General features: G+C 48.1%; 1 protein-coding gene across 1 annotated transcript; it reads right to left on the minus strand.

Moving 5' to 3' along the window:
* Positions 1–7,810: 7,810 nt before the first annotated feature.
* On the minus strand, positions 7,811–13,592 carry LOC123445140 (UDP-glucuronate:xylan alpha-glucuronosyltransferase 1-like). The gene is made up of 5 exons (XM_045122081.1): positions 13,288–13,592; positions 12,630–12,799; positions 10,435–10,635; positions 9,655–10,292; positions 7,811–9,339 (listed from the first exon to the last, which is right to left on the minus strand). The coding sequence occupies exons 2-5, from the start codon at positions 12,668–12,670 to the stop codon at positions 8,318–8,320; spliced, it is 1,902 nt and encodes a 633-aa protein (XP_044978016.1). The 5' UTR covers positions 12,671–12,799; positions 13,288–13,592; the 3' UTR covers positions 7,811–8,317.
* Positions 13,593–13,988: the final 396 nt, after the last annotated feature.

The following is a 13,988-nucleotide window of genomic DNA, read 5'->3' on the forward strand; positions in this document are numbered from 1 at the left end:
ATACAGTAGTCCCATCTTGGTTTTTTGCATCAAATTCCACAAGTTTATATACGTGCATAAGTTGTGTGAAAAATAAGCAAGGTGGTCCTTTAAAAACGAAAACTCCTCGAGAATAAGAACACAAAGGTGAGCTGATATTTGGCTTATATTTCATGGGTTGTTGTGGTGCTAAATTAAGTATGAATAGTCGGTTTTAATGGGCATAATAAAGAAAAGAGAAAAGATAGGACGAAATCAATGGGCATAAAAAAATAACGGAAGATTTAGAAAAATATGAAGAAGAGAATACCACAAAGGAATTAGTATTAATATCAAGGATGTGGCACGCATACAATAACGAAAAGGAATTTATACCGAGGAACATGGGAGGGGAACACATATATGTGTTGTTGCACAATGTGCTACCGTGATGTGCAACAAAAATAACAATTCACCTAAAAACATAACAGGAAGGTGGGAAGAGTTGAGTTGCATGCATGTAACAAACTAGGGTCGTTACGCTTAGATGCGGACAATTTCTTTTATGAATCTTTAAATGCAGAGGTGGCCTAAAACGCATATAGCATAGCTTTTTTATTGAGAATTTTTCACGACTTTGTGCAAGTTCCAAACATTGTTTCAACTTACAAATAATGAATTGATATGAAAGATTTGAAAACTAGGCCCTTTAAGATCAGAATCGTCGTACAAAAAACAGTACCAAAAATATTGTATGTGTAGCATGTTTTTTAATATACTATTTGTATGAACTTTTGCTAGACCGTAGTGTGCGACTCTACTGTGTACAGGTCGCATGATTTGAATGATGTTGGGCCGTGTTGTTGAATACATTAATAGAAACATTAAATATATAAGAAATCATCCATTTTGAAAAATGTTCATCAAATTTAAAAAATGTTCTTGCATTTTTCAAAATAAAAGGAAAAAAATGAACCCAGATAAAGAATTACAAAACCTGGTTCAGAAAAAGTAGAAAAAACGAAAACTTTCTGAAGCTTCACAAAACTGGATCAAACTTCTTGCTTTGTGGCATACATGGGCCGATCTATTCGGATCGAGGATGTGCGCCGATTTGCAAAACCTACTAAAATCGACGCATCATCTAAACAAAAAGATGCAACGGTACCGTGTGCAATGGCTGGCTGAAGGCGATCACAACTCTCGTTTCTTCCACTTGAGGGCCTCCATGAGACGCCGGAAGAACCTGGGCCTGATGGGATGATTTGACCGAGATGCAACAACTTGCACTTGAGTACTACAAGAATTTGTATACATGAGAAGGGGTGCAAAGGGTAGCGGAAGTGCTGGAACATGTCCCTCTCAAAGTGACCCATGCAATGAACGACACTCTCTTGGCCCCATATGATTCAAAAGAGGTCAAATCGGCCCTCTTCCAAATGTTTCCAACAAAAGTACCTGGACCAGACGGGTTCCTTGTCCATTTCTTTTAGAGACATCGGGACTTTTGTGGTGAAGAGGTCATGATGACGGTGCTAAGCAGAGTGAGAGTCGAAGAGAGCCCCGCTGGCCTTAATGATACATTACTGAAACTCATCCCCAAGATACAAAACCCCATGCTGCTATCACAATTTGGCCCTATTAGCTTATGTAATGTGTTTTATAAGATCGCCTCAAAGACGCCTCACAGGTGCTAGCAAATCGCCTCAAGCTGATTCTTTCGAATATCATCTCAAAGGAACAACCGGCTTTCGTCCCACGAAGGCAAATCACAAACAACATTATCTCTGCTTACGAATGTTTGCATTTTATGAAGCGCAACACAACCAAGAGCAACAATTTTGCTGCACTGAAACTTGACATGATGAAAGCATACGACCGGTGGAATGATCCTATCTAAAGTCAATCAAGGAGAAGCTGGGTTTTGCAGCACCATGGGTGGCAGTAATTATGAACATGGTAAGCTCGGTCTTTTTCTCACTAATGTTCAATGGCAACATGTCAGAAGAGTTTAAACCAACACGGGGTATTCGACAAGGAGATCCTATCTCTCCATACATGTTCCTGTTAGCAGCAGATGGCCTCTCAGGCCTCTTAAAATCCGAGAACCAGTCATCCCAGCTCAACGGCATTAAGGTGGCAATAACGTCCCCGGCGGTGAACCATCTTTTATTCGCGGATGATAGTGTGACGTTTTTCATGGCAAGTGTCAATGGAGCACAGGAGGTTTCAAACCTGTTGGATTCTTATTGCATGGCCTCAGGGCAAAGAATTAACAGAGAAAAGTCCTCAATCTTCTTTAGTAAGGGCTCTCCAGAAATTGTCAGAAATGCGGTCAAGGGGTTCTTGCATGTTCCCAATGAACCTTTGAGCGATCGATACTTGGGTATGCCAACAGATGTCGCGCACTCAAGGAAAGGAACTTTCAAGTACCTAAGTGAGAGAGTAAGGGACAAGGTGAAAGGATAGATGAGCAAATGTCTCTCGGCTGGTGGGAAAGATGTCCTATTTAAATTCGTGGCCCAAGCCATCCCAGTTTACTCGATGTCTTGCTTCAAGCTCCCAAGAGGATTATGTGACCACATAAAATCTACTATCTGGAAGTTTTGGTGGGGCTCCAAACAAGGGGAATGCAAACCGGCATGGGTCTCTTGGGACATCATGACGAGGCCTAAAAACCTGGGAGGACTCGGGTTTAAAGATCTTGAGATTTTCAACTTGGCTCTTTTGGCAAGACAGTCATGGAGATTATTGCAGGAGCCAGAAACCTTGAGTGCAAGAATATTGAAAGCTTCTTACTTCCCCAATGGTAATATCCTAGAAGCGGAACTTGGGTCGAAACCATCCCAAATATGGAGGGCAATTGTTGAGGGGAGGGACTTGCTCAAGCAAGGACTGATACGGCGGATCAACAATGGCCAGAGCACTAATATCTGGGCAGACAATTGGATCCCAAAAGAAACAACGCTGCGACCGATAACTTCCCTAATCACGGACCATCCTACTATGGTTTCTGAGCTACTATCTCTAGCAACGAAGACATGGGATGAAGCTCTAGTGCGCTCGGTATTCTTACCGGTTCACGCGGACGCAATCTTGAGTATCCTTACATGTTCTAACAACACAACAGACTCCTAGGCGTGGTTCCCTCATAAGAAGGGGATGTTCTCCGTCTCGTGAGCTTACAAATTTCTGCTAAGAACGAAAAAACAGCGAGTTGAGTGGCTCGAAGGGCGGAGTGGATCGTCTCACGTCCAAAGAGAAGAACAATCCTGGAGCTCTCTATGGAAGCTGAAAGTGCCGTCGAAAATTAGAATCTTCTTGTGAAGGCTCGCGCACCACTCACTTCCTACCACCGACATGCTGAAGAAACAAAATATGACGGACCGGGACGTGTGCCCACTTTATGGCGGCCAAGACTCATGGCTTCATGCCCTAGTTTCTTGTACCATGGCAAGGTAAGAATGGGCGCAATCGGACGATGTGCTGGTCTCTCACATGTGTGCTAGTATGGAACCCAATGCAAGACTTTGGCTCTTCAAACTTAGTAATACACTGGACCAAAGAAGTTTTACTCCCATGGCAGTCGCCCTGTGGTCTACTCCCTCCGTTCCTTTATCTAAGGTGCATTATTTCCAGCGCGATGACCAAGGCATTATATTTTAAACCCGTGGAGACAAAACTACCCCTGATATTAGTACAATAGAGGAAATCAATTAGTTGACGTTCCACCGATTTGAGAGCCCGCATGCGGATATCTTTCAAGGTGACGCCTGCCTTGAAAGAATTTGCAGACTTGATGTTGAGCACCATCTGTACCCAATAACCCGACATGTCGGACACCGGCTAGATTGGTTGCGGCCGCGTTAGGCGAATTCTACGTCAGTGGACAACCCAGTCGATGAATCCTCGACGAAAGGTTGGCGGCAGTCTTGTACCTCACTAAAGAGACCCAAAGACTCATCACTTTCGTCCTCCTCTTGCCTGAAAGCATGCATCATTTAATTGAATTCTTGTTTCCTTGGTGTGAATGCATCCATGGCGTAGATAAGAAAGGCCAATGGTGGTGTTTTTTTATGCTGGAAACGAAGGATGGTAAAGAAGGATAGCATAACCAACGATCTGATTGCATACAGAAGATTCTTTCCTAACTACGACGATCTGATTGCATGCAGAAGATTTTTTTTCTTTTTCAATTGGCCAAGATTTTAGCTTATGAGATGTTAGCTTTCCATACGTGTCTGGTGGAGGGGTAAACGTGGAATTATCTTAGACTAGACTATATACACCTTACATTCTGGAATTTTAGTAAAAAAATACACTTTAGATAAAGGAACGGAGGAAGTATTTGGTATGCATGACACAAGGATGTGTATGAGGCCATATTTCAAAGTCCACAACAAACGACGTTCTTCATTGATAACTTCGTATGAGAACTGGGACAAGCTGCGAGTGGCGACCGGAACTGAAGCCCATGCAGTGGTGGAATCGTGGCTCCCTTCTCTAACTGGAACGGTCAAAATCAATGTCAATGGAGCTACCGCGTGGTTCCATCATGATGGCGTTGCAATGGCTATTTGCCGAAACCATACATGCCTATACCTTGATCTCAACGGTGGTATTCGAGGGAACTAATGATCCCTTATCTGGAAGACTTATGCATGCGGGGAAGCTCTATCTCTAGGAGAGGACTTGGATGTGCATAATATATTTGTTGCCTCATCACGTGAGGAAGTGGTGAATGACATCATCAGGAGGAAAGGAGGTCCTAATGCAACGATAGTGCATGAGATCAAACACCGTTGCAATAGTTTTTTTCTAGTTCTTTTACTCTTGAGTCTAGGATTTTTAATTTAGACGTTAATAATGTCGCCAAGTTTGCTTGTAATTTAAGTGTGGGTAGGCATGTGTGATTAGATATTCCCCATAACACAAACATTGTATCTATGACATTTGTTTTGAATGAATAAAACAAACAAGTTTCTTAAAGAAAATCTAAACAAAAAGATGCGGATATCTCCAGCACGTTTGGACTCGGGATTTCCGGACCAAACGAACCGTTTGATACAAGGGTTCCCCCTTATGAAAGCATTTGTTCGGGAGGAAAGGATTGAAATCATGAACGCCCTCCCCGTTCCCTTACAGGGCCTTTTTCATGTAAAATGAAAAGAAAAAAAGCCCAATAGGGAAACATAAGAAGAAGCCCATATGTTTTTCTTTTTTCTGTAACAAATAGAAAAGACTAGTTTATGTTGTACTACGAAGGAAAGGGAAACGTTTCGGGTTGGAGCGTCGGCCAAACGTTCCGTTGGTCATGTGTGATTCGTGCGATCTCATCTGATCTGGCGGTCTGATTCTCTCGCATGGTGCGGCGCATGGCCGAGGGGGGCCACTAATGCTCGCCCCTGCGCTCCTGTCGGCCCCCCGTCGACCGCCCGCATCGCTGGTTTCCGCCCCTGTCGGTCGCTCGCATCGCTGGTTCGAGCCTCCGTTCGTCGTCCTCGTCACCTGTCGCCATGGTTGGATCCGCGCATATACAAGTGTTGCAACCGTCATGTAAACAGCTTCAAACACTGTTGAAAAACGCTTCAATCATAGACAGAAAAAGCTTCAATCAACTCTGCCCAGCAAGGAAAGCTGCAACCGTAGTTGCATTTTGCTACTACTGGCTAACTTTTTTGCTACATCCATCAAGGTGGACCTACGGCCTAGAGACGGATGCGACGAATTTTTGCTGCAACCGTAATTGCACTTTGCTACTACCGACGAACTTTTTTGCTACATCCATCAAGGCGGTATTGCGACCTCGCGACAACGAGGATGATGATTATTGTTGCAATTATAGTTGGATTTTGCTAGTACCGTTGAACTTTTTTGCTACATCCAGTCAACAACGTTGAATTGCTGATGTCGCCGCCGACGCAATTCCGTTTAGGGACTAACGAGCATCAATGGCGAGGGGCGGCGGCGGAGCTACAACCGGACGTGCAGTTGTTGCACAGGTTGAGACGACGAGGACGATAACCGACGAGGATGGGGACCGATGACGAGGAGGGCCGAAGAGGATGTGGAGCGGCGACGAGGACAACCAGCAAGGTGGGGACTAGCGATGAGGACGGCCTTCAGAGGAGATCGGAGGCGCGACGACGAGGACCCCGAGCGGGAGCTGCGGAATCCAATCCGAGGAAGACAAAGCCGAGGAGATTTTTCTGTGCCCACATTCAATGATCACACGGACTCGCATCCAACGGGTGTGGCGCGACCGACGAGGACCCCGAGCGGGAGCTGCGGAATCCAATCTGAGGAAGACAAAGCCGAGGAGATTTTTCTGTGCCCGCATTCAATGATCACACGGACTCGCATCCAACGGGTGTGGCGCGACCGACGAGGACCTCGAGCGGGAGCTGCGAAATCCAATCCGAGGAAGACAAAGCCGAGGAGATTTTTGTGTGCCCACATTCAATGGTCACACGGACTCGCATCCAACGGGTGTGGCGCGACCGACGAGGACCCCGAGCGGGAGCTGCGGAATCCAACCCGAGGAAGACGAAGCCGAGGAGATTTTTCTGTGCCCACATTCGATGGTCACACGGACTCGCATCCAACGGGTGTGGCGCGACCGACGAGGACCCCAAGCAGGAGCTGCGGAATCCAATCCGAGGAAGACAAAGCCCACGAGATTTTTGTGTGCCCACATTCAGTGATCACACGGACCTGCATCCAACGGGTGTGGCGCGAGCGACGAGGACCCCAGGCGGGAGCTGCGGAATCCAATCCGAGGAAGACGAAGCCGAGGAGATTTTTAGGTGCCCACATTCAATGGTCACACGGACTCGCATCCAACGGATGTGGCGCGACCGACCGAAACCTTTACAGCCTGCGAACCGACGCAGATCGCTGTAAATAAAAATCATCAACTTTAGAAGCAGGAAAATGCCCCATGCGTGACGGTGGAAGCGTCGGCGCCCGTGAGGCCGTGACGCGGCAGAAGGGAAGGGCACCGACGACAGCTTGCATCGCCGACCACGCAGGCCCTCCTCGCCCACCTTGTTTCTCTCCCCGGTCAAACCTCAAAAGCCGGCACCCTCGCTGACAAGGTGTACGACGCACGGACGCGTGTACTTGCTCCGTGCGGCAAGCACTGTGCCGTGGTCTCGCCGGCCAAGCCGCTTGGTTCGGGCGCCGAGCCGGTCCGTGGCATCTGGCATGGCATGCGTTCCCCGACAAAGGAGCCGGGAAGATGGCCACACAGAGAACCCCGTTCGTTGTCACAGCAGTAGTGGTAGTGCTACTAACATGCATCCCTTTTTCTTTCCGCGGGGAGAGACACTGGCTTAGCATTCAGCTACAGCGTGTTCAGATCTGGAAGCAATTTAAAACAAACCTACTCCCGATCCTGGGCAAGCAGTACAAAGTGCTTGTTAGTAGTACAGCCTAGTCCTCCTCGTGCTTTCTAGGCGCACGCTGTCGGAAAAGCGAGCACGCTGAGCGGCTTCAACAAAGATCTCGCTCGCTAGCTCGCAGCTGCCTGCAATGCAAGGAACCCAACGGAGCACCACGAAATAATGGATCCTCGCAATGATGGGGGCGATGTCCCTCTCCCTCCTATCCCATGCAATCGGCAGGAGCAGCTCACCCAACTTCCTTCTCCATGCGTGCGCCCCATGTGTTGTGTGCCCTCCCAGCAGCACGCCATTTCAACGCTCACCTCACCTCAACGTACACACACATGCAACGCAACCCAAAGGCAAGTGCACCTGATGCAAAACAACAACACAAGCAAACGATTTCAGATGACGCACACACAGGGAACAACAACTCCCCGTACGCCGCGAACCGAATCGCCGAGCAGTTGAACCAACCCGAATTCCATTACATCATCATCATGTTCATGTCCATCATCCATGGTGCCAAAAAGGAGAAACGGCGGCGTCCGCCGGTCAGCAAAATATGAACCTTGCATCACCCCAGACCAACGCCGCCGGAACCAACAGTTCGACAACCACCATACATTACATTACATTACAAAAGCTAACTACTGCTGCACCAACGCAGAGCCATAGACAAGTCTTGCCCAAGAAAATTTACCTACACGCGACGAATTATTATCCATCCATCCATCAACCAAAAAATCGTTAGCCGTCGCGGTTGGAGCGGCAGCAGCAGCAGCAACGAGAGCGCGACCCCAAGGCATTGGCAGCAAACAAAATGTATAGCTGTTGAGGAAAGCCCTAGGAGCAGCATGGCTACCTTTACAAGCTGTTGCTATTGTGTATGTATCAAGGAGAGACTGGGAGTCTGCTGTATCTTCTGGTATGCTAAAATTTCTCGGGGAGGATAATATCTACACAACATCCCATCATGAGCTTGAGAGGGTCGCGGTGGGCAGTGCCGGCGTCGAGGCCTTCTTCGTCGAGTTGGGGGCCTCACCCCAGTGCCACAGCATGCTCTCCCAGAAGCAGAACTTCTCGAAGCAAATCTTGAGCCTCTTGTCCGTGATGTTCCGCTTCCAGTGCCCGTCGGTGAAGTTGGCCTTCTCTGCCTGCCTCCGCTCCCACTCCAGCCCGGCCTTCAGCCTTGACCTCAGCAGGCAGTAGCTCTGGAGCTTCTTGGGCATCTTGTCATGCACCTTCCACCACCGGGTGTGCGCAATGTCGCTGGCAAACTCCCGCAGTATCGGAACGTTCCAGTTGCAGTCATAGTCCCGGAAGCATAGCCATGGTTTGCGGCCCAGGTAGTGGAGGACGTAGAGGATCGGTGGGTTGGCGCCAAACAGCTGGGTCTTCTTCGCCTTCACCTCCTCTTCATCACCCTCCCAGAAATGCTTCAGGAAGTTCATGTGCTTGGGAATCCGATGCCACCATGTGAATATCTCATTCAAGTAGCCCTGATCACCACCATTGTAAGATGTTATCTCATTGATGTGCTCCATTAACAGCTGGAATGTGCAGTTTGAGGGTTCGATGACCATGACACCAGAGTTGAAGAGTGTTGCATTGTTGCCGGTTGCACTGATTTCTGGCATTGTAAACAGGAAATCAATGTTCCTCAAGATGAGCAGATCAGCATCTATGAATATGATCTTGTCATAGTCCGTGAGCTGCCACAACCGGAACTTGCTGTAGTTCCACTCATTGTAAGCATCACGCTCGGCCTTCGGGTTCCGGATCCTCTCAATTATTCTGACCTTCCAACCCGCAGATTCAAGGCCCTTTCGGTGATGGTCACTTATGGTGTCATCGACAAGAATAACAAAGTCCCTTGTTGATCCTGCTTGACGAATGCTTTGAGCTGCTGCGATTGCACCACAGACATACTCACTTGCTGAATGCAGTATGGTAGCATATGCTTCTCTGCGTCGGTCTACCGAGAAAAGTCTTGCTGTAAGAGAAAGGATTTGGTGTTATTCATCAGAAAATTCCAAGTAATACAGGGACAACAATAAAAGGTGTAAAAGCAAAGTATCAACTATGACAATATTCGAACAAAAGATGGTGACGTTTGTCTATGATAAAGCAGAGAGATTGCTAATATATTTCAACTGCCACAGACGATAGCTCCTCCAGGTATTATGGGTATTCAAATTAGCAAAACCACAGACGAGTGGATGATAACCATTTGCAAACGGTAATGATGAATAATCAGCATGTTTCTATGCAAACCCATTGAAAAAAGCAGAGATGGCAATCAACTTACATTTTGCTTTGAGTGGAACAGCAAGCTCACAAGATCCAATTGGAAGTCTAAGCTTCTCCTTTAAAGCCTTCGGATCAGGCTTGTATAGCCAAGCATTGCCTTCATGTTTCTTAAGATTCTTGCAAGAGAAGAGATTCGGAAGAGGGAAGCACTCCGTCACAAACATCACATGTACCCCACGGTTGCCTCTAGCGGCACTCACGGCCAATTTTGCTGCTGACAACTGCAGATGCAACCGTGCAACATCTCTTGACCACCCCCCAACTCGGGTACAGGGAAGCTTCACAGCAATAACATCAAAATGCGTGCCTCTTGGGAAATTAGGCTCTGAAAGCGATGGACAAGATGGTATCTCTGTTTCTTCCTCCTCATCAATCCATTCAGGATACAGCGTCTGCCAGGTAATGCTTTCATTAGCATGCTCCAACCTTATGATCGAAAACTCACTTTCTGGGAGCAATTGTGTCCAAGACCCGAACTCAGTGCTGTTAAAATTTAAGAGTCCGACTTTGAGCTTCTGCTCACCACCATTCAGACTTTCGATAGTTTTATACACATCATCCCACTGGACGGCCATAGAAGATACATATCTCGGATCAGGGATAGTCTTATCCCATATCCATCCGACATTAACAAACCTGCAAAGCACATGAACATGATGAGCTCCAGGGCAATAGGCAGCTTATCATATACAAATACCAACTCAGCCTAGTGCAAAGTAACGTTCTACATGTAGTACTAATTGTTACAATAAGATGCTCTTCATATGTATATACTCACCGAGAATTGGACTGCAACTGATGCTCATACACAGATGGCGTGTATAGAAGTGTCAGAAATGCAGCAGACATGATAGCGAAGAGCAAAAGTTGCAAGGACCGGAACTTGCAGCCAGAGCTTTTCTCTAGAACAAATACATCAAACTTTTCAACCTCTTTGAAACTTTTACTTTTCTGGGTCCTTCTTTTAGCTGTGTCATCACTGCAACAGAGGAGATAGTCAGAGACAACAAGTCAGTACTGGAATAGCGAAGTACTACTTCCGGCCAAGAGAAAGTCAAAACTGACAAGCTATCTCTACAATAAACAGTCTTATTACGTTAGTATAAACAATTTTGGTACTGATACCATGAGAGCAGTAGAGTTCTCTTCCTAGCTATCATGAAGATGGTTTGTTTTTCATTTTACTTATGTAAATATCACACTTGGTATATGCTGGACACTCAATAGGCACTGGGAGCTTTAGGTAGGCAGATGCCATCTGCCTAACATTTATAAAGGATATACAGGAGAGCTTCTTAAGAAGTCTGATTTATTTGCTAGTCTAAGACCCAAACCAAACTCTGAAATAGGCACTTCTGAAGAAATAAGTATGATTTCCCAAAATAACCAGCTTATTTTAAGCTTATTTTTGTCTGGAGTACAAGGAAGGAAGTGATCCAACTTGGTTACCAAGGTCCCTATCAGAACAACCACTTGTACCAAAATGACAACAAAATAAGCCTACAAGCAAAGCCACACACTGGTGCCCCTTTCCATTCCCCCGTTGCTTTGCTTACAACCACAAAGATAGCTTACATAGGATTTTCCTAGGGGATGATTAGTTTTTCCTGGAGGTTGCACTATATATGCTTATGATCAGAAGGTTCAGAGGACTGGCCTCCATGGGCGGCTAACATGCCTTGCAACACTAAAACTAAAGTGCCCACACAACTTTTAACAGGAGAAACTGCAGCGTCTCATATTGGGAAGTGATCACACACTAAAGTGATTTGGCTATTGAGGAGAAAAAGGCCAAGGGAAACAAAAGCACACACGTTTCTCCGCACCGAGAATTTTAAAAGATGAAGCAAATAAAACCAGCACACTCATCTATTCCTCCGGGCCTCTGCTTTATTAACCCCATCTTTTCGAAAAGGAGAGCGCCACTAATCAACAGAGATTCCCGGTACCTAACCTAGCCCCCGATGTTTCTTGGTCTGAAATCGACAGCACCCTCCGCATAGCAATTTTAATACCGGCAAACGCACGAAGAAAAGCCGCGCGGATGAGCAGTCCCAGGTGTAGAGATGAAAAGATTTGTCAATGCCGTTAACATCAAGAAGACTGGTTGACAGAAGACCAAGATTGCCGGATCCACTCTGTGGTTGCCGAATTCACTCTGTTCGCCGCGCACCGAGGAGTCAGACGCCCCAAAAACCTGGCATTTTCTAGAAGAAATGATCCCCAATCGTCACCCCTCGGGCCACCGGCATGAAGGGGCTGTACCGGAGCTGACCTACTCAGCGTGCCCACTGCGGACCGCACATGGAGCTAATGCGTCAGGAGGGATTTAATAGGGTTGGGTGACAAGGAGCTGTATTTGGGGCCAAATCTGCAGCGAGGAACACATGAGCACCGACACCTGGCCCCACAATGATAACAGAAAAACTGGAGCGGGTTACCAAAACCATTATCTCCTAAATATGGGATCAAAACGGTCGCCGGAAATGCAGGACAGATCCCCGGCCATTAACGGGGGGTAAGAAGCAACGGATTCGTGGCAGTTGGGGCATCTCAGCAACGGAAAAGAGGCCGCATCCTCGCCGCATCTCTAACCGGAAGTGGTACATATGGCTGGCTGGCTGGATGGATGCCATAAAGGCGCTGCAACCACCAGCGGCACCACCCACAAGATCAGGGGAGTTAAGGAGGAGGAGGAGGGCGCCATGGACGGGTTGGACGGACGGACGGCAGCGGAAAAAAGGAAAGAACGGCATCTTGTGCAGGGCGGTACGAGACTAGAACATGGCGGTAATCGCCACAGAAACGGCTTGATTAGCACATGGCGGCACATGGCGGAGCGCATCTGCAGGCCAGATTAGCACGCAAGCGGCATCTCCACGAGTATAACCAGCTAAAAAGGTCCATAAAAAGTTGGTATTTTTCTCTTTGGATCGAGTCGAGGGGGGTTATGGGTAGGGAGGGAGATCTTACGCTGCTCCGGCCGGCCGGTACCGCGCCTCCAGGGAGCCCATGGGGGCTCGGTTTCAGTCTGCCTGGTTGAAGCCTCCTCTGAGCTGAGCTGAGCTCTGCAGCCCGCCGGCCTGCCTCTCCGGTCCTCAGGCCGACCGCGCAGTCGCTGCCCCGGTCGCGCTGCTTCTCATCTGAAAACGGAGCACCAAAAACACGGGAGGGTTCGTGTGAGCGTGGGGTTGGACGAGGCAAGAAATGCTCCAATGCGACGCGAGAAGGGGATAAGCACATGAACAGCAGACGAACACTGGCGCAAGGGGGAAAATAAGAGCAGAAAAAAAGGAAAATTATCAGAGAGCGATGCGAAATAAAGCGGCAAACCAAATCTGACAAGCCCCAACCAACCCGAGGCGCCATGGCTGGAAGCATCTGAGAAAGAACGAAAGAAAAAGCAAGGAGAAAAGGGCAAATCTGCTCGGGGGCGTGAGAGCAAGAAGCGGAGACCAAATCGGGCAAATGGCGGCGGTCCGGGGGGGACGAACCCGACGGAGCAACCAGGAACAGATCAGGCAGCGCCCGACCGAAAGAGAAAACGCATCCGGGCAAGAGGGCGCGCAACCCAAGAACAGCAGAAGCAGGGGAACCCCGAGGACGAAGGAGGCACGCGGGCGCAACCTACCCGTATCGCAGCTGCGGAGGAGGAAGCTGCGGCGGCGGCAATGGCGATGGCAGGATGAGGAAGAAGAGACGGATGGACGGACGCAGTCGGTGGTGGTGGTGGCTGTGCGCTGGTGTGTGGCTCCGGCTCCCTCTCTCTACACAGGGAGAGGGGGTGGAAGCAGGAGGAGAGAGTTTTATAGAGAGAGAGAGAGAGAAGGGGAGGAAGCTTAGCGCACAAAAGGGGGGAAGCAGGAGCGGGTTAAGCAAAGCGGACCGAAACGGGCAATGGATTTCACCCCTGGGGGAAAAACGTAGTCTTTGCCGTCGGGTCCCCGGCGTGCACGGCAAGGGCCAAATCTTGCAGCGGAGGGGTGGAGGGACCAGGCGGCGATTTGGGTTCGGGGCCGTCGGCGATAGGAAAGAGGAAGGGGATAACGATGGGGAGACGAGAATGAGGGTTTAGTTTTGGGCCTCCGTAATTATCGGACTGTCATCGCGACGGTGGCCGTTTATGGGCTGCCAAAAATACCAACAAATCTAGATGAGTAGTAGTACTAGTATAGTAGTAGGAGTACTGGCTTTAACTTGGGGCGCTTCAATGGGGATGAGATCTAATAAAAACATGCCAAACAAAACACCGACCTGCAATTGGACGCCTCGTTAATGAACAGGAGAAGCCTTATAGTAAGAATGCATGACTTGCCATAACCACAAGGCTCT

This window comes from Hordeum vulgare, chromosome 3H (genome assembly GCF_904849725.1).
Source record: "Hordeum vulgare subsp. vulgare chromosome 3H, MorexV3_pseudomolecules_assembly, whole genome shotgun sequence".
NCBI lineage: Eukaryota > Viridiplantae > Streptophyta > Magnoliopsida > Poales > Poaceae > Hordeum > Hordeum vulgare.

Coding starts and splice junctions, on each gene's coding strand:
- LOC123445140 (XM_045122081.1), bottom strand. CDS start 12,670: ATGGGCTCCCTGGAGGCGCGGTACCGGCCGGCCGGAGCAGC. Junction 10,636..12,629: donor TACCGGCCGGCCGGAGCAGC/GTAAGATCTCCC, acceptor CCTCTGTTGCAG/TGATGACACAGCTAAAAGAA. Junction 10,293..10,434: donor CAGTTGCAGTCCAATTCTCG/GTGAGTATATAC, acceptor TGTGCTTTGCAG/GTTTGTTAATGTCGGATGGA.